Source organism: Megascapheus bottae, chromosome 5, assembly GCF_031878675.1.
Source record: "Megascapheus bottae isolate mThoBot1 chromosome 5, mThoBot2.hap1, whole genome shotgun sequence".
Lineage (NCBI taxonomy): Eukaryota > Metazoa > Chordata > Mammalia > Rodentia > Geomyidae > Megascapheus > Megascapheus bottae.
In genome coordinates, this window is record NC_143513.1 from 75,088,912 (window position 1) to 75,102,781 (window position 13,870).

Below are 13,870 nucleotides of genomic sequence, written 5' to 3' on the forward strand. Positions count from 1 at the left end.
GAAACATTGTAGCGAATGCCCAGCCAGCAATGGGAAAGGCAGAGGTCTGGTGGGAATTTCCTTTCTCCTGTTGGAAGGTGGGGCAGAAGGCAGATTGACCCTCGGAAAAGTGGAGGGGATCCAATGTCTCCCCATCGGAGTCAGGCACCAAATAAATGTAAGGTCTGCGGATAGGAAACTCCACGCAGTTCAGGAGAAGAGGGTTTATTGTGTGAGGAAAGAGCAAACCTCCTGCCAGAGGAGAGGAGTGAGAGATTATATAGGGGAAGAGGATGTGATCTCGGAGGACGGGGAAATACCTTAGACTGGGGGACCTCCCACTGTCCCCAGGCATCCAGGGTGCAGGAGTGAGAGCCAAGGGAAGAAGTCATTTCTTCCAGGTGAGTTTCCTTTTAATATTGCAAGAGACTGAGGGCTAGACTGCTGAGTTCTTTAAAAAACAGCTTGGATTATCTTTTTCTTTTTTTTCTCCAGCTCCAAAAAGCCGGCTCCAAAACCGTTTGCTGTTCCATTTGGCTCACAAGGTATTTTCTGTTTTCATTCTCCCCCATCCCCCCATTTTTTTTGTTTTTTGTTTTGTTTTGTTGTTTTTTTGAAAACATTTCTCTAGTATCCGTTTTGTCACCAACAATAGTGAAAGACAGTTACCTGGAATCTAGGTGGCAGTGTTAAAGGATCTCCCTCTTCATGGTGGTTGGGGTGGGGGTGGTGGTGGTGGTAGTGGAATTATGTGGGGTTTTTTGTAGGTCATGGGGCTTAAACTCAGCCTGGGTGCTGTTCCTGAGCTCTTCATCTCAAAGCTACTCACCTTATCCTTGAGCCAAGTCCCACTTCCCCTGTTCTTTAGGTTAATTGGAGATAAGAGTCTCAGGTCCTTTTGTGCCCATGCTGGCTATGAACCTTGATCCTCAGATCTCAGCCTCCTGAGTAGCTAGGATTACAGGCGTGAGCCACAGCACCTGGCTGATGGTTCTTTATCTTCTTAATCAGAGATATCAGGTTCTAGTCCCCTCAAGCGGCAGTCATGGTTGGTGTAGATTCCACATGAGTTGAAAGTAAGTGATACTTATAGCTGGGCAGTAGCCTTGAGCTGAAATGCTCTGGGACAGCTCCCAGGCCAAGTCCCATGACCCACAAAAAAAAAAAAAAGAAGTGATAGCCTTTTGAGCTTGCCTTATCTCACCCCCATCAGTGGGTCTCTAGTTCTATACATTTTCCTGTAAATGATTTAATTTTACTCTTTACTGCCTCATCATATTTCACTGTGTATACATACCACACATTCTTTATCTCTTCATTGGCTGTTGAATATGTAGGCTGAGTCCACAGGTTGGCTAATATGAACATCCATTTAATAAAGATGGGAATATAGATATCAGTATCTATCTTGTATATTGATATGTGCTCAAGAATGTTACAGCAGAAGCCGTGCACCGGTAGCTCACACCTATAATCATAGCTACTCAGGAGGCTGATATCTGAGAATCACAGTTCAAAGCCAGGCTGGGCACAAAAAGTCGGTGAGACTCTTATCTCCAACTAACCACGAGAAAACGGAAAGTGGCGCAGTGGTAGAGCTATAGCCTTGAGCTGAAGAGCCCAGGGACAGTAGCTAGAGTTCAAGCCCCAGGATCAACTATAACAACAAAAAAAGAATGTTACAGTAGAGACAAGAGACTCATATCATGAGGCAACTCCATATTGATTTCCACAGCAGTTGCAGGAATTTACATTTCCACCAGCAGTGTATTTCCACTCATAGGGATCATCGTGTGTCTTTTCTCCTACAATTTTAGTTCAATGATGAGAAAAAATTGATGAACTTTCACCAAAATCTTCAGGATATCACAGAAGATCAGCTCAGTTTGGCCTCAATCCACTACATGCGATCTCATTATCAAGAAGCTATTGATATATATAAGCGGATTCTGCTGGATAACAGGTCTGTGGCTTTTCATACTAGTTCCTAGTCTTATGTTGCTAGTTTCTTTGTTTTTTGTTTCTTTTTCTTACCTCGGTACTGGGGCTTGATTCTCTTGCTTAGCATTTTTTTTAAGGCTGGTACTCTATCACTTGAGCCACACTTCTTTCTTGTTTTTGCTGGCTAATTGGAGACAAGACTTTCCCTGATTTTGTCTTCTCCGGCTGGCTTCAAACTTTGATCCTCAGATCTCAGGTGGCTTGGTCTACTGGTGTGAACCACTGGTATCTAGCTTGTTAGTTCTTTCATAGGTAGGTTGGCCAGGTAACTAGTATTCTTTGGATCTAGTACTCTATGAATTTAATCTGTGTATTTGATCATCTAGTATTTCTTTATGGATAATTTAGGCCTAACCTTCTCTCTCTTTTTTATTATCACCTACATAAGGAATTTTTCTTGTGGGTCATGGAGCTTGAACTCGGCCGGGCACTGTCCCTAAGGTCTTCAGCTCAAGACTATTGCCCTACTCAGGTCCTTTTGTGCCCCGACTGGCGTTGAACCTTGATCCTCAGATCTTAGCCTCCGGAGTAGCTAGGATTACAGGTGTGAGCCACAGTTCCCAGCTATAGAACAATACCTTTCTGAAAAACAAACTAAAGCAAAAGGACTGGGGGCATGGTTATATCACCATAAAAAGCAGTGAAAAATGAAAGGATTCAAATGATTCAGGATTGCTTAACAGGAGGTCCTGGACTTATTCTCCAGTACTGGAAGGAAGAAAGGAAAGAAGGAGAGAAAGAGGAAAACATAGAGAGAAAGAAATAACTTCCTGAAAGATTGAGAAACAAACTCTTCTGAAGAATGAACGTCCAAAAACTGGTTCAACATACGCAAATCAATTAATATAATTCAACATATCAACAGGAACAAGGACAAAAATCACATGATTGTATCAATAGATGCAGAAAAGGCATTTGACAAGATCCAACACCCCTTTATGTTAAAAGCTCTGGAGAAACTAGGAATCCATGGAACATTCCTCAATATAATAAAGACTGTGTATGACAAACCCACTGCTAGTATTACACTTAATGGTGAAAATCTAAAGCCATTCCCTCTAAAATCAGGAACGAGACAAGGATGCCCACTCTCTCCGCTACTTTTTAATATAGTACTAGAATTCCTAGCCAGTGCAATGAGGCAAGAAGCAAGCATAAAGGGGATCCAAATAGGGAAAGAGGAAGTAAAACTTTCCCTCTTTGCAGATGACATGATTCTGTATTTAAAGAATCCTATAGACTCTACTCCCAAGCTCCTTGAGCTGATTCAAAACTTTGGGAGGGTAGCAGGTTTAAAATTAACCTTCAAAAATCAACTGCCTTCCTCTACGCCAACAGTGAGAAGAACGAGGCAACAATCAGGAAAGCAACTCCTTTTGCAATAGCCTCAAAGAAAATAAAGTACCTAGGAATTACCTTAACTAAGAATGTAAAGGACCTTTTTGATGAAAACTTTAAAACCCTGAAAAAGGAAATTAAAGCAGAACTGAGGAAATGGAAAAACCTCCCATGCTCCTGGATTGGAAGAATCAACATCGTGAAAATGACAATCTTGCCAAGGGCTATCTACAAATTCAACGCAATACCCATCAATATCCCAATGGCATTCTTTAAAGAAATAGAAGAGGCAATCCAAAATTTCATATGGAATAATAAAAGACCCCGTAGTGGGCCGGGAGTTTGGCCTAGTGGTTAAAGTGCTTGCCTAGCATGCGCGAAGACCCGGGTTCGATTCCTTGGTACCACATACATACAAAAAAGCTAGAAGTGGTGCTGAGGCTCAAGTGGTAGAGCTCTAGCCTTGAGAAAGTCCAAGGACAGTGCTCAGGCCCTGAGCTCAAGCCCAGGACTAGCAAAAAAATAAATAAATAAATAAAAAATAAAAGACCCCGTATAGCAAAAACACTTCTTAGCAGAAAGAACAGTGCAGGAGGAATTTCAATACCAAACTTTAGACTCTATTACAGAGCTATAATTATCAAAACAGCTTGGTACTGGCACAAGAACAGGCCTGAAGATCAATGGAATAGAACTGAGGACCCAGATATTAAAACACAGACCTATGGCCACCTAATCTTTGACAAGGGAGCCAAAAAAATAGAATGGAAGAAAGACAGCCTCTTCAACAAGTGATGTTGGCAGAACTGGTTAAGCACCTGCAGAAAACTTGGATCCTTCCTTGTCACCCTGCACTAAAATTAACTCCAAATGGATCAAAGACCTTGAGGTAAAAGCTGACACACTGAAAACTTTACAAGAAGGAATAGGAGATACACTAGACCTACTTGGCACATGTCAAAACTTTCTTAATAAGGACCAAGAATCACAACAAATCAGAGAAAGGTTGGATAAGTGGGACTGCATTAAACTGCAGAGCTTTTGTATGGCAAAGGACATAGCTAGTAAATTAACTAGGAAGCCTACAGAGTGGGAGAAGATCTTCACCAACCATACAGTGGACAAAGGTCTCATATCTAAAATATATCAGCAGCTCAAAAAATTGAATCACTCCAAAACTAATCTCCAAAGTAACAACCATCCCATTAAAAGATGGGCCAAAGACTTAAAGAGAGTCTTCTCTGAAGAAGAAACAAAAATGGCCTATAGACACATGAAGAAATGCTCAACATCTCTGGTCATAAAAGAAATGCAAGTCAAAACAACTCTAAGATTCCACCTCACTCCAGTTAGAATGGCCAGGATCAAGAAAACTAATAACAACAGATGCTGAAGGGGATGTGGCCAGGAGGGATCACTACTACACTGTTGGTGGGAGTGCAAACTTGTTCAACTACTATGGAAAGCAGTATGGCAGTTCCTCAAAAGACTAAACATAGAGCTCCCCTATGACCCAGCAATTCCACTACTAGACATTTACCCAATCATCCAGAAACAAGGACATACTAAATCTACTAGCACAACAATGTTCATTGCAGCACTACTTACCATAGCAAAGATTTGGAACCAACCTAGATGTCCCTCAGTTGATGAATGATTCAACAAGATGTGGTATTTGTATACAATGGAATTCTATGCTGCTGTCAGAAAGAACAACATCGCCCCATTTGTTAGGAAATGGAAAGACTTAGAAAAAATCATATTAAGTGAAGTAAGCCAGACTCAAAGGAACTTAGGCTCAATGGTTTCCCTCATTTGTCATAATCAGTAGAAACCTTGGGCTCTCCTAGCAGAGATTTACAATAGAAGAAACCTTGATATATAAGGCCATATAGTATGACGCTAAATGAAAGGACCTCCAGGATATAGAAACAAAAGCCATATAATGAATGATTGTTGTCCTTAATGTACTATGTTATCTCTTATCTCTTTTGCTTCCCTTGGTTATCTCATATTGTTACAGTATCCCACTTTGTTACCTGATATATCAGATATATTTGTATTTGGTTATTTGAAATTGGATAGAGAAGGGGGGAAAACAAGATGAGGGGTGGGAGTGTGGGGGAGGGAAATAGGGATCAAGACATGTGAAAGGGTATCAATGTATATGAATTAATGTACCTCCTATCTGCAAATATCATGTAACCCTTCTATTAATTACAATAAAAAATATGAAAAAAAAAAGAATGAAGGTCCAACTTCATCACTTAACCCTTGTCTCTCTCCAGATCGCATCTGCTTTTCTTTTTTCCTCTTGCACTGCCTCCAGTCTCCCACCAGTTCTCCTTTCCAACCTTTGGACCTATTTGCTACCACTCTCCCTTCCCTGTACACTGTGTGCCTATTCTTTTATACTTAATTGTAGAATGTTCATGTCTCCAGAAGAGCAGGATGGCCTTTTCCCTTGCATTGTCACCTCATACTCTATTTTTATTAGAATACCCCCTAAAAATCAGGGAAGGTAACACATGCCTGTGAGCTCTAGCTCTGGGGGGGGGGGGTCGAAAGGGACGTATTTGAGATCAGTCTAGGCAACATAGGAAGAACCTAGTTCAAACACAATAATAAATAAAAGTAAAAACTAAGTGAACTGAAATATTACAAAGCAAATGGAAGTTAAAAAATACAATGATTATTGATTGCTTTCTTCACAAGGCAAACAGTTGATGTGTTTTTGTCTGTCTGAGTTTTGTAGTATGACGGCATTTCTGGGAGGAACACTTAAACTATTAACCCTTCATTCTCCCCTCACATAGGGAATACCTGGCTCTCAACGTGTATGTGGCTCTCTGTTACTACAAGTTGGATTACTACGATGTGTCTCAAGAGGTTCTTGCTGTTTATCTTCAACAAATTCCTGATAGCACTATTGCACTTAATCTTAAGGCCTGTAATCATTTTCGCCTTTACAATGGCAAAGCAGCTGAGGTAAGGATGCAACTATGTTTCTAGTTGACTTAACTCCAATTGAATTACCTCACAAGTTCCAAGATATTCAGTAAGCTCTGTCATCTGTGAACCCTCCTTAATACCTTCTAGTCACTGACACCATGATTCTATAGAAAACTACTTGTATAAGTATTGTTGTTGTTGTTTTCTTTGCCAGTCCTGGGGTTTGAACTCAGAGCCTACGCACTGTCCTTGGACACATTTTTTTTTTTTTTGCAAGTCCTGGGGCTTAAATTCAGGGCCTGAATACTGTCCTTGGGCTTTCCTCAAGGCTAGCACTCTTACCACTTGAGCCACAGCACCACTTCCAGCCTTTTCTATGTATGTGGTACTGAGGAATCGAACCTCAGTCTTCATGCATGCTAGGCAAGCACTCTACCACTAGGCCAAACTCCCAGCCCTCTTGGACACTTTTTGTTCAAGGCTAGTATTTTACCTCTTAAGCCATAATCCCACTTCCAGCTTTTTCTATGTATGTGGTACTAAGGAATTGAACTCAGGGCTTCATGCATGCTAGTGGAGCACTCTACCACTAGGCTCCACTCCTGGCCCTTTTTTGTTTGTTTGTTTGTTTGTTTGTTTTTTGCCATCCCTGGGCTTGGGCTCAGGGCCTGAGCACTGACCCTGAACTTTACCCACTTAAAGCTAGCCCTCTACCACTTAAGCCACAGCTCCACTTCCAGCTTTTTGGTTGGTTGATGGGAAAAAAGCATCTCACAGGGGAGCTGAGAGCATAGCCTAGTGGTAGATTGTTTGCCTAGCATGCATGAAGACCTGGGTTGGGTTTAATTCCTCAATACCACATACACAGAAAAAGCCAGAAATGGTGCTGTGGCTCAATTGGTAGAGCCAACTTTGAGAAAGCCCAAGGACAGTGCCCAGGCCCTGAATTTAAGCCCCAGGATGGCAAAAAAAAAAAAGTCTTAAGAGTCTCACAGACTTTCCTGCCCGGTCTGGCTTTAAACTGTTATACTCAGATCTCAGCCTCCTGAGTAACTAAGATTAGAGGAGTGAGTTACTGGCACCTGGAGAAGAATGTTGACTTTGAAATTGTCTATGTTGTACCTAACCTATTTAGATGATTTTACCTAGGTGCCTTCTTTGAAACCAAATGATTCAGCTTCTTCCTCTATGTTTGTGGGTCTGTGGTTGAATGTTATTAACATCTGAAACCACATTAGAGCTGGGTGCTCTTATGTCATTAACAGGAAAAAGCTGGAAGTAGAGGCATGACTCATGGCAGAGCACCAGATGTGAGCAAAAAAGGTTTATAGTATGGCCCCAAGTGCAAACACCAAAAAGCTTATCAAAAACTTTGGATATCTGTCATTCTCTTCTCCTTCATCTCATTCATCTACCAATCCCTATCAGTTACATGTTGAAGATTTCTCTGTTAGTTCAGAGCTGGGGGGTCTTGCTCCTAGCTAGACAAGTAGGTACTCCTGAGTATGTAGCTCTAACACTGAGCTGCATCTTCAAGCCTGTATTTCTCTGTCTCTATGTCTCTATGTCTCTGGTGTTTCTCTCTCTCTCTCTCTCTTTCTCTCTCTCTCTCTCTCTCTCTCTCTCTCTCTCTCTCTCTCTCTCTCTCTCTCTCTCTCTCTCTCTCTGCCTTTTTCTCAGAACTCTGTACACCTAGAGCTTTTGGAGTCCAGACCAGACACTTTTTGGAGTCAGACTATACTTCCAATCACAAATGCATGCTTTTTCTCCTACAACTGTGTCAATACAGTTTACATAGTAATGATATAGTGGGATCCAGTCAGAGATAGCTGTGTTAAAGATACCTTAAGAATTGCCTCTTCCCAATATGGTATAATTTCAGTCTGATTATGTTAATCTATTTTTTACCAGCCCTGGAGCTTGAACTCAGGGCCTGAGCACTGTCCTTGGACTGTCTCAATGCTAGAACTCTACCACTTGAGCCACAGCATCACTTCTGGCTTTTTCTGTGTATGTGGTATTGAGGAATCAAACCCAGGGCTTCGTGCATGGTAGTTAAGCACTCTACCACCACGCTCCTGGCCAGTAAATGTGTTTTGTTTTATTTAATTTATTTATTTATTTTTTGCCAGTCCTGGGCTTGAGCTCAGGGCCTGAGCACTGTCCTTGGGCTTTCTCAAGGCTAGAGCTCTACCACTTGAGCCTCAGCACCACTTCCGGCTTTTTTCTATGTATGTGGTACCGAGGAATCGAACCCAGGTCTTCATGGATGCTAGGCAAGCACTTTAACCACTAGGCCAAACTCCCGGCCCTGCTTTATTTTATTTTTTTTTTAATTCTCTCTCTGTGTCTCTCTGTCTCTCTGTCTCTCTCTGTCTCTCTTTGTCTGTCTGTCTGTCTCTCTCTCTGTATGTGTCTCTCTCTCTGTCTGTCTGTCTCTCTTTCTCTCTTTATTTTTCAGTATGAGCATTAATTGTAATACTGTAGCCCAGGGACTATCAAAATGTGATCTGGAGCCAGGTGTGGTAGTACATACCAGTAATCACAGTTACTTGGGTGGTAGAGACAGGAGAATTATGAGCTCAGATAAAGTTATCAAGACCTTATCTTGAAAACAAAATAAAACAATGGGATTAGGGGTGTGATTCACATGGGTAGGACCGTTGTGTGGAATGTGTGAGGCCGTGGGTTCAATACCCAGTAGTGGAAAAACAGGTGTGATCTGGGACCCCAGAGCCTTTGAGACCCCTTCAGAGTTTCTGTGAGTCAGGGCCAGGGCTAAAACAAGTCCCACAAGCTGTCCACTGGCATTGGCACTCACGCCATCACATCAGTGTGAGCGCCTCGGTTACTTTTGGCGCTGGCACCTCCCTTGTCACCGAGTATCTCTACCCAGCTCATTTGACTATCCTCTAAAAAGCCAGATGTTTTAGAGACCTGTGGAAAAAGTACAACAGCCACTCCTCTCACTACATTTTTGGGGGTTAATCCAGTTTTTCAATAAAAATAATTGAGATCCTTATAATTTAAGAGTATAAAAGGAATCTTGAGCCCAAAAAGCTTGAAAACTGCTGAGCTAGCCTAGCATTATCCAAAATGAGAGAACTGCTGCTGTGGACAAGAGATGAATAAAAGGATTGCTGAACAGAAGTGAGCTTCCAGCTGAGATTAGGCAGATTTAGCTAGGAGAGCCTGGAGAGAACAATCAAGAATGCCATGATTTTATCTAGAAAGCTTAACTAGTCACTGGTGGAAACAAAACAATTCAGAGAAAGATTATTCAGAAGCTAGTCTGGAAAAGGCAGGGGGAGGAGAAAGTGGGGCTAGAGGACCTCAAGCCTCAGTGAAGACACTTGTGGAGACAATGACTTTTTATTTTAAGGTGAGTTAAAGGGAAAGAAGAATGCAGAGAAGAGATACAACAAACCTATTGTGTTCTAACATTGAAGGGTGAAGGTACTTGAGTTGTATGAAGGAAATGAAGTTGAAGAATCAGCCTTGTTAAAGGCCTGACTCCTGCATGGAAATGTAGCTTAGTGGTAGAGTGTTTGCCTAGCATGCATGAAGGCCTGGGTTCAATTTCCTACTACCACATAAACAGAAAAAGCTGGTAGTCGTGCTGTGGCTTAAGTGGTAGAGTGCAAGCCTTGAGCAAAAAGCAGCTTAGGAACAAAGCCCAGGCCCTGAGTTGAAATCCCAGGACTAGGGGGAAAAAAAAAAAAAGGTTCAGCTCCTAAACTGTGTGTGTGTGTGTGTGTGTTTGTGTGTGCACTTACCAGTACTGGGCTTTGAACCCAGCACACACTTAAGTGCCTTTGTCCCGTCCCCCCCCCCCCCCACTCAAAGCTGGCACTCTTAGCTCAAATGGTGCTATTTGAGCTACAGCTTTACTTTTCAATGATGGCTTCAAACTTTGGCTCTCAGATCCCAGCCTCCTGAGCTGAAAGGATTACAAGTGTGAGCCACCAGCACGAGGCTTCTCCTAAATGCTTGTCACTGAAAATAAAGACCAACTTGAGAAGCCCTCAAGCTGGAGAAGCCCTCAAGCTGGAGTGCACTTGTTTTCAAACTTATTACCTAAGTATAACCTTAAGACACTAAACCATTATACTCATTTGTTAAAGTATGGGCAATAACAATTACACTGACTTACAGTCTCAAGGCTAAATGAAAGTAAATATTAGTTTTTGTAAACTAGAAAGCATTGTGTAAAAACATGTAGGTTAAGAACTATACCTCTGGAGCCCAGAATTTGGCCTAGTGGTAGAGTGCTTGCCTAGCATGCCTGAAGACCCAGGTTCAATTCCTTGGTACCACATACATGGAAAAAGCCAAAGTGGTGCTGTGGCTCAAGTGGTAGAGCTCTAGTCTTGAGAAAGCCCAAGGACAGTGCTCAGGCCCTGAGCTCAAGGCCAGGACTGGCAAAAAAAAAAAAAAAAGAAAGAAAGAAAGAAAGAACTATATATCTGACTGGATACCTGTGGCTTATGCCTATAATTCTAGCTACTCAGAAGGCTGAAATCTAATGATCACAGTTTAAAACCAGCCCGTGGAGAAAAGTCTGATACTCTTACTCCAATAAACCGCAAAAAACTGGAAGTGAAGTGGTGAATCAAGTTGGGCAGCACTAGGCTTGAGCATAAATAAATGTTCAGGCATAGTTCCCAGATCCTGAGTTCAAGCCCCAGAACCAGTGCAAAAAGAAAACCAAAACCAAATAAAAACTATGCCTCTGTTACTTTCATCAGTCTTTCTTTTTTATGTTTCAGGCAGAACTCAAAAGCTTGATGGACAATGCTTCATCACCCTTTGAATTTGCCAAAGAACTCATCCGGCACAATCTGGTGAATAACAGTTTTCTAGCTTCAGTCCTAGTCTACGTGGGTACATCATAGTAATTAGAAAGCAGAATGGAAGGAAGTGCCTTAGCAAATGCTGCTTTTCTCCACAGGAATGCCTCCTTACTGTAGGAGAGACAGAGTGAATTTAAAATATCAGTCTCCCCGTGGGAAGGGTGGAAAGATCTATGTTGCCCAGGCTGGCCTGGAAATCCTCTAGGCGAGCAATCCTCCTGCCTTAGCCTCCAAAGTGGTGAGACTACAGTATGCATGACCATGCCCAGTCCCCCAGGGACTTTTAACAGTTGAATTGGGGCCCAGGTACAGTGTATTTTTTAAAAGCTTCACAGATGAATATAATATATAGCGCAAGGCAAATAAATACTAACTATACGGACTAATTGCACATCAGCAATTAAATAAATGGAAATTATTTTTGGAACATGGAATTAGGTAAGTAAGAATATGGAAATTTTTCTCTATTTTTTTTTTTTGCCAGTCCTGGGGCTTGAACTCATGGCCTAGGCACTGTCTCCAAACACTCTTTGCCACAATGCCATATCTGGCCTTTTCTGTTTATGTGACACCAAGAAATGCAACCCAGGGCTTCATGCATGCTAGGCAAGCACTTTTACCACTAGGCCATACTCCTGGCCCAAATTTCTCTCTTTTTTTCATTTGAAATGCTGTATGTTAGATTCTTTTTTTTTTTTTTCTTTTTTTGGTGGGTTGTAGGGCTTGAACTCTGGGCCTGGGCGCTATCCCTGAGCTCTTCAGCTCAACCTGGTTGAAATCTGAGAATTGAGGTTTAAAGCCAGCCCAGCATGAAAGTCTGTGAGACTCTTATCTCCAACTAACCACCAGAAAACTGGAAGTGGCACTGTGGCTTAAGTAGTAGAGCAATAGCCTTGATCTGAAGTATTCAGGGACAGCACCCAGGTCCTGAGTTCAAATCTCACAACTGACCAAAAAAAAGCCTGAAAAATGTCACAGTGACAACAGTATAAATGGTTAAGAGTATCAACTGTTGAAGGGAAATGTAATGATCAAAATCAAACTATACTAAATACAGCTTTGTAATACTAAAACTTTGTAACTTCAAGGAAGTCTCTTGACATTGCTTAGTCTGAATGTTCCCATATGTAGAACAGAGAAAAGTAAAGCACCTAGCTCTTTTTTTTTTCTTTTTGTCAGTCATGGGGCTTGAATGCTGGGCCTGTCCCTAAGCTCTTCAGCTCAAGGCTATTGCTCTATCACTTGAGCTACAGTGCTACTTCCCGTTTTCTCGTGATTAGTTGGAGATAAATGGCTCACAGACTTTGATGCCCCGGCTGGCTTTGAACCTCAATCCTCAAATTTCAGCCTCCTAAGGAGCTAGGATTACAGATGTGAGCCACAGGGATCTGGCGCCCTAGCTCTTTTTTTGAAGGTTGAATGAGGTCTTGTGTGTAAGATGGTTTGCACAGTACTTAGCAAATACAGCTTGAGTATCTCCTTTGAAATAGTTGAGACCAAAAATGATTCAAAGTTTAGGGTTTGGAATATTTGTCTTGAGTCCACTTTGCATCAACTGTGACAAAATACCTGAGATTTGAATCTGACATTTCAGATTCAAACCATGATGCTATATGCGTTTGCATAGTCATACAGAGGTATCTTAGGAGAGGACCCAAATCTAGATATGCAATTCACATATGTTTCATATAGACCTAATTATAGTCTAGAATCACTCAGATAATATTTTCAGTGAGTATGCTTTCAATTTTTATTTATTTTTTTTACATTTTAAATGAGTAACCCATGCTGACCTCAAACTCCAGATCCATTTGCCTTAGCTGGTTGAGTGCTGCGATAACAAGCAAGTGCCATCATTCCTGATCTGAGCCTGCAGTTTGACTACAACCTGTCTCACAAGATCATGTGTGAAATTTTCCAGTGTGGCATTCTGTCAGCACTTTTAGAATCAAGTTTGGGACTGTTGGGTTAGGGATTCGCAACCCGTAGGAAGCAGGTGGGGTTGTAACTATTGTCCTATAGGTCAGTTTCTATGGGAACTGCAGACATGAAGAAAAAAGAAGGAAACATCCTTTGGTTCAGTTAAAAGGGTTAATGGAGAGAGTAAGTTTATTAGTGTATTGGGAACAATCTTCTGAAGCAGAGTACTAAAGGGAAGAAGGAGAATAGAGCACTATCCAGAGAGAACAATGCAACCAAGTGGCAGAATTTTCAAGAGAACAAAAATCCTGAGTGTTTAAGGTGGAGAAGTTGGGTCAGTGCTCTTGGAAGTTTCAGGACAACAGTGACTAATGGAGAAACAAAGTCCAGATGCTGTTAGAAGTGGTAGGATCAAGAAGACAGGTGGAAGCTGGGCGCTGGTGGTTCACACCTGTAATCCTGGCTACCCAGGAGGCTGAGATCTGAGGATCACAGTTCAGAGTCAGCCCAGATATGAAATTCCGTGAGACTCCTATCTCCAATTAACCATGAGGGGATAAAAAAGGGAAGTGGTGCTATGGCTCAAATGGTAGAGCAGAAGCCTTGAGTTGAAGAGCTCAGGGACAGTGCCCAGGCCCAGAGTTCAAGCCCCATGACCAACAACAACAAAAAAATTAAGGGGCCAAGAGTGTAGCCTAGTGATAGAATGCTTGCCTAGCATGCACAAATATCTGGGTTTAATTCCTCGGTACCACATACATAGAAAAAGCCAGAAGTGGGCCGGGAGTTTGGCCTAGTGGTTAAAGTGCTTGCCTAGCAAGCATGAA

The 13,870-nt window shown here is 41.9% G+C and overlaps 1 protein-coding gene across 4 annotated transcripts in view; it reads left to right on the plus strand.

Annotated features, from left to right (window-relative positions):
• The window catches only part of Ift56 (intraflagellar transport 56), a 46,659-nt gene that overhangs the window by 15,569 nt on the left and 17,220 nt on the right, over positions 1 to 13,870 (plus strand). For 2 of the 4 annotated variants that reach the window (XM_090333386.1, XM_090333388.1), the window contains exons 2-6: positions 331 to 380; positions 475 to 524; positions 1,797 to 1,942; positions 6,135 to 6,306; positions 11,040 to 11,114. In XM_090333386.1, coding sequence (XP_090189512.1) covers positions 331 to 380; positions 475 to 524; positions 1,797 to 1,942; positions 6,135 to 6,306; positions 11,040 to 11,114 — 493 coding nt within the window. The remainder of the gene's footprint in view (positions 1 to 330; positions 381 to 474; positions 525 to 1,796; positions 1,943 to 6,134; positions 6,307 to 11,039; positions 11,115 to 13,870) is intronic. The other 2 variants (XM_090333385.1, XM_090333389.1) reach the window with 1 other exon arrangement.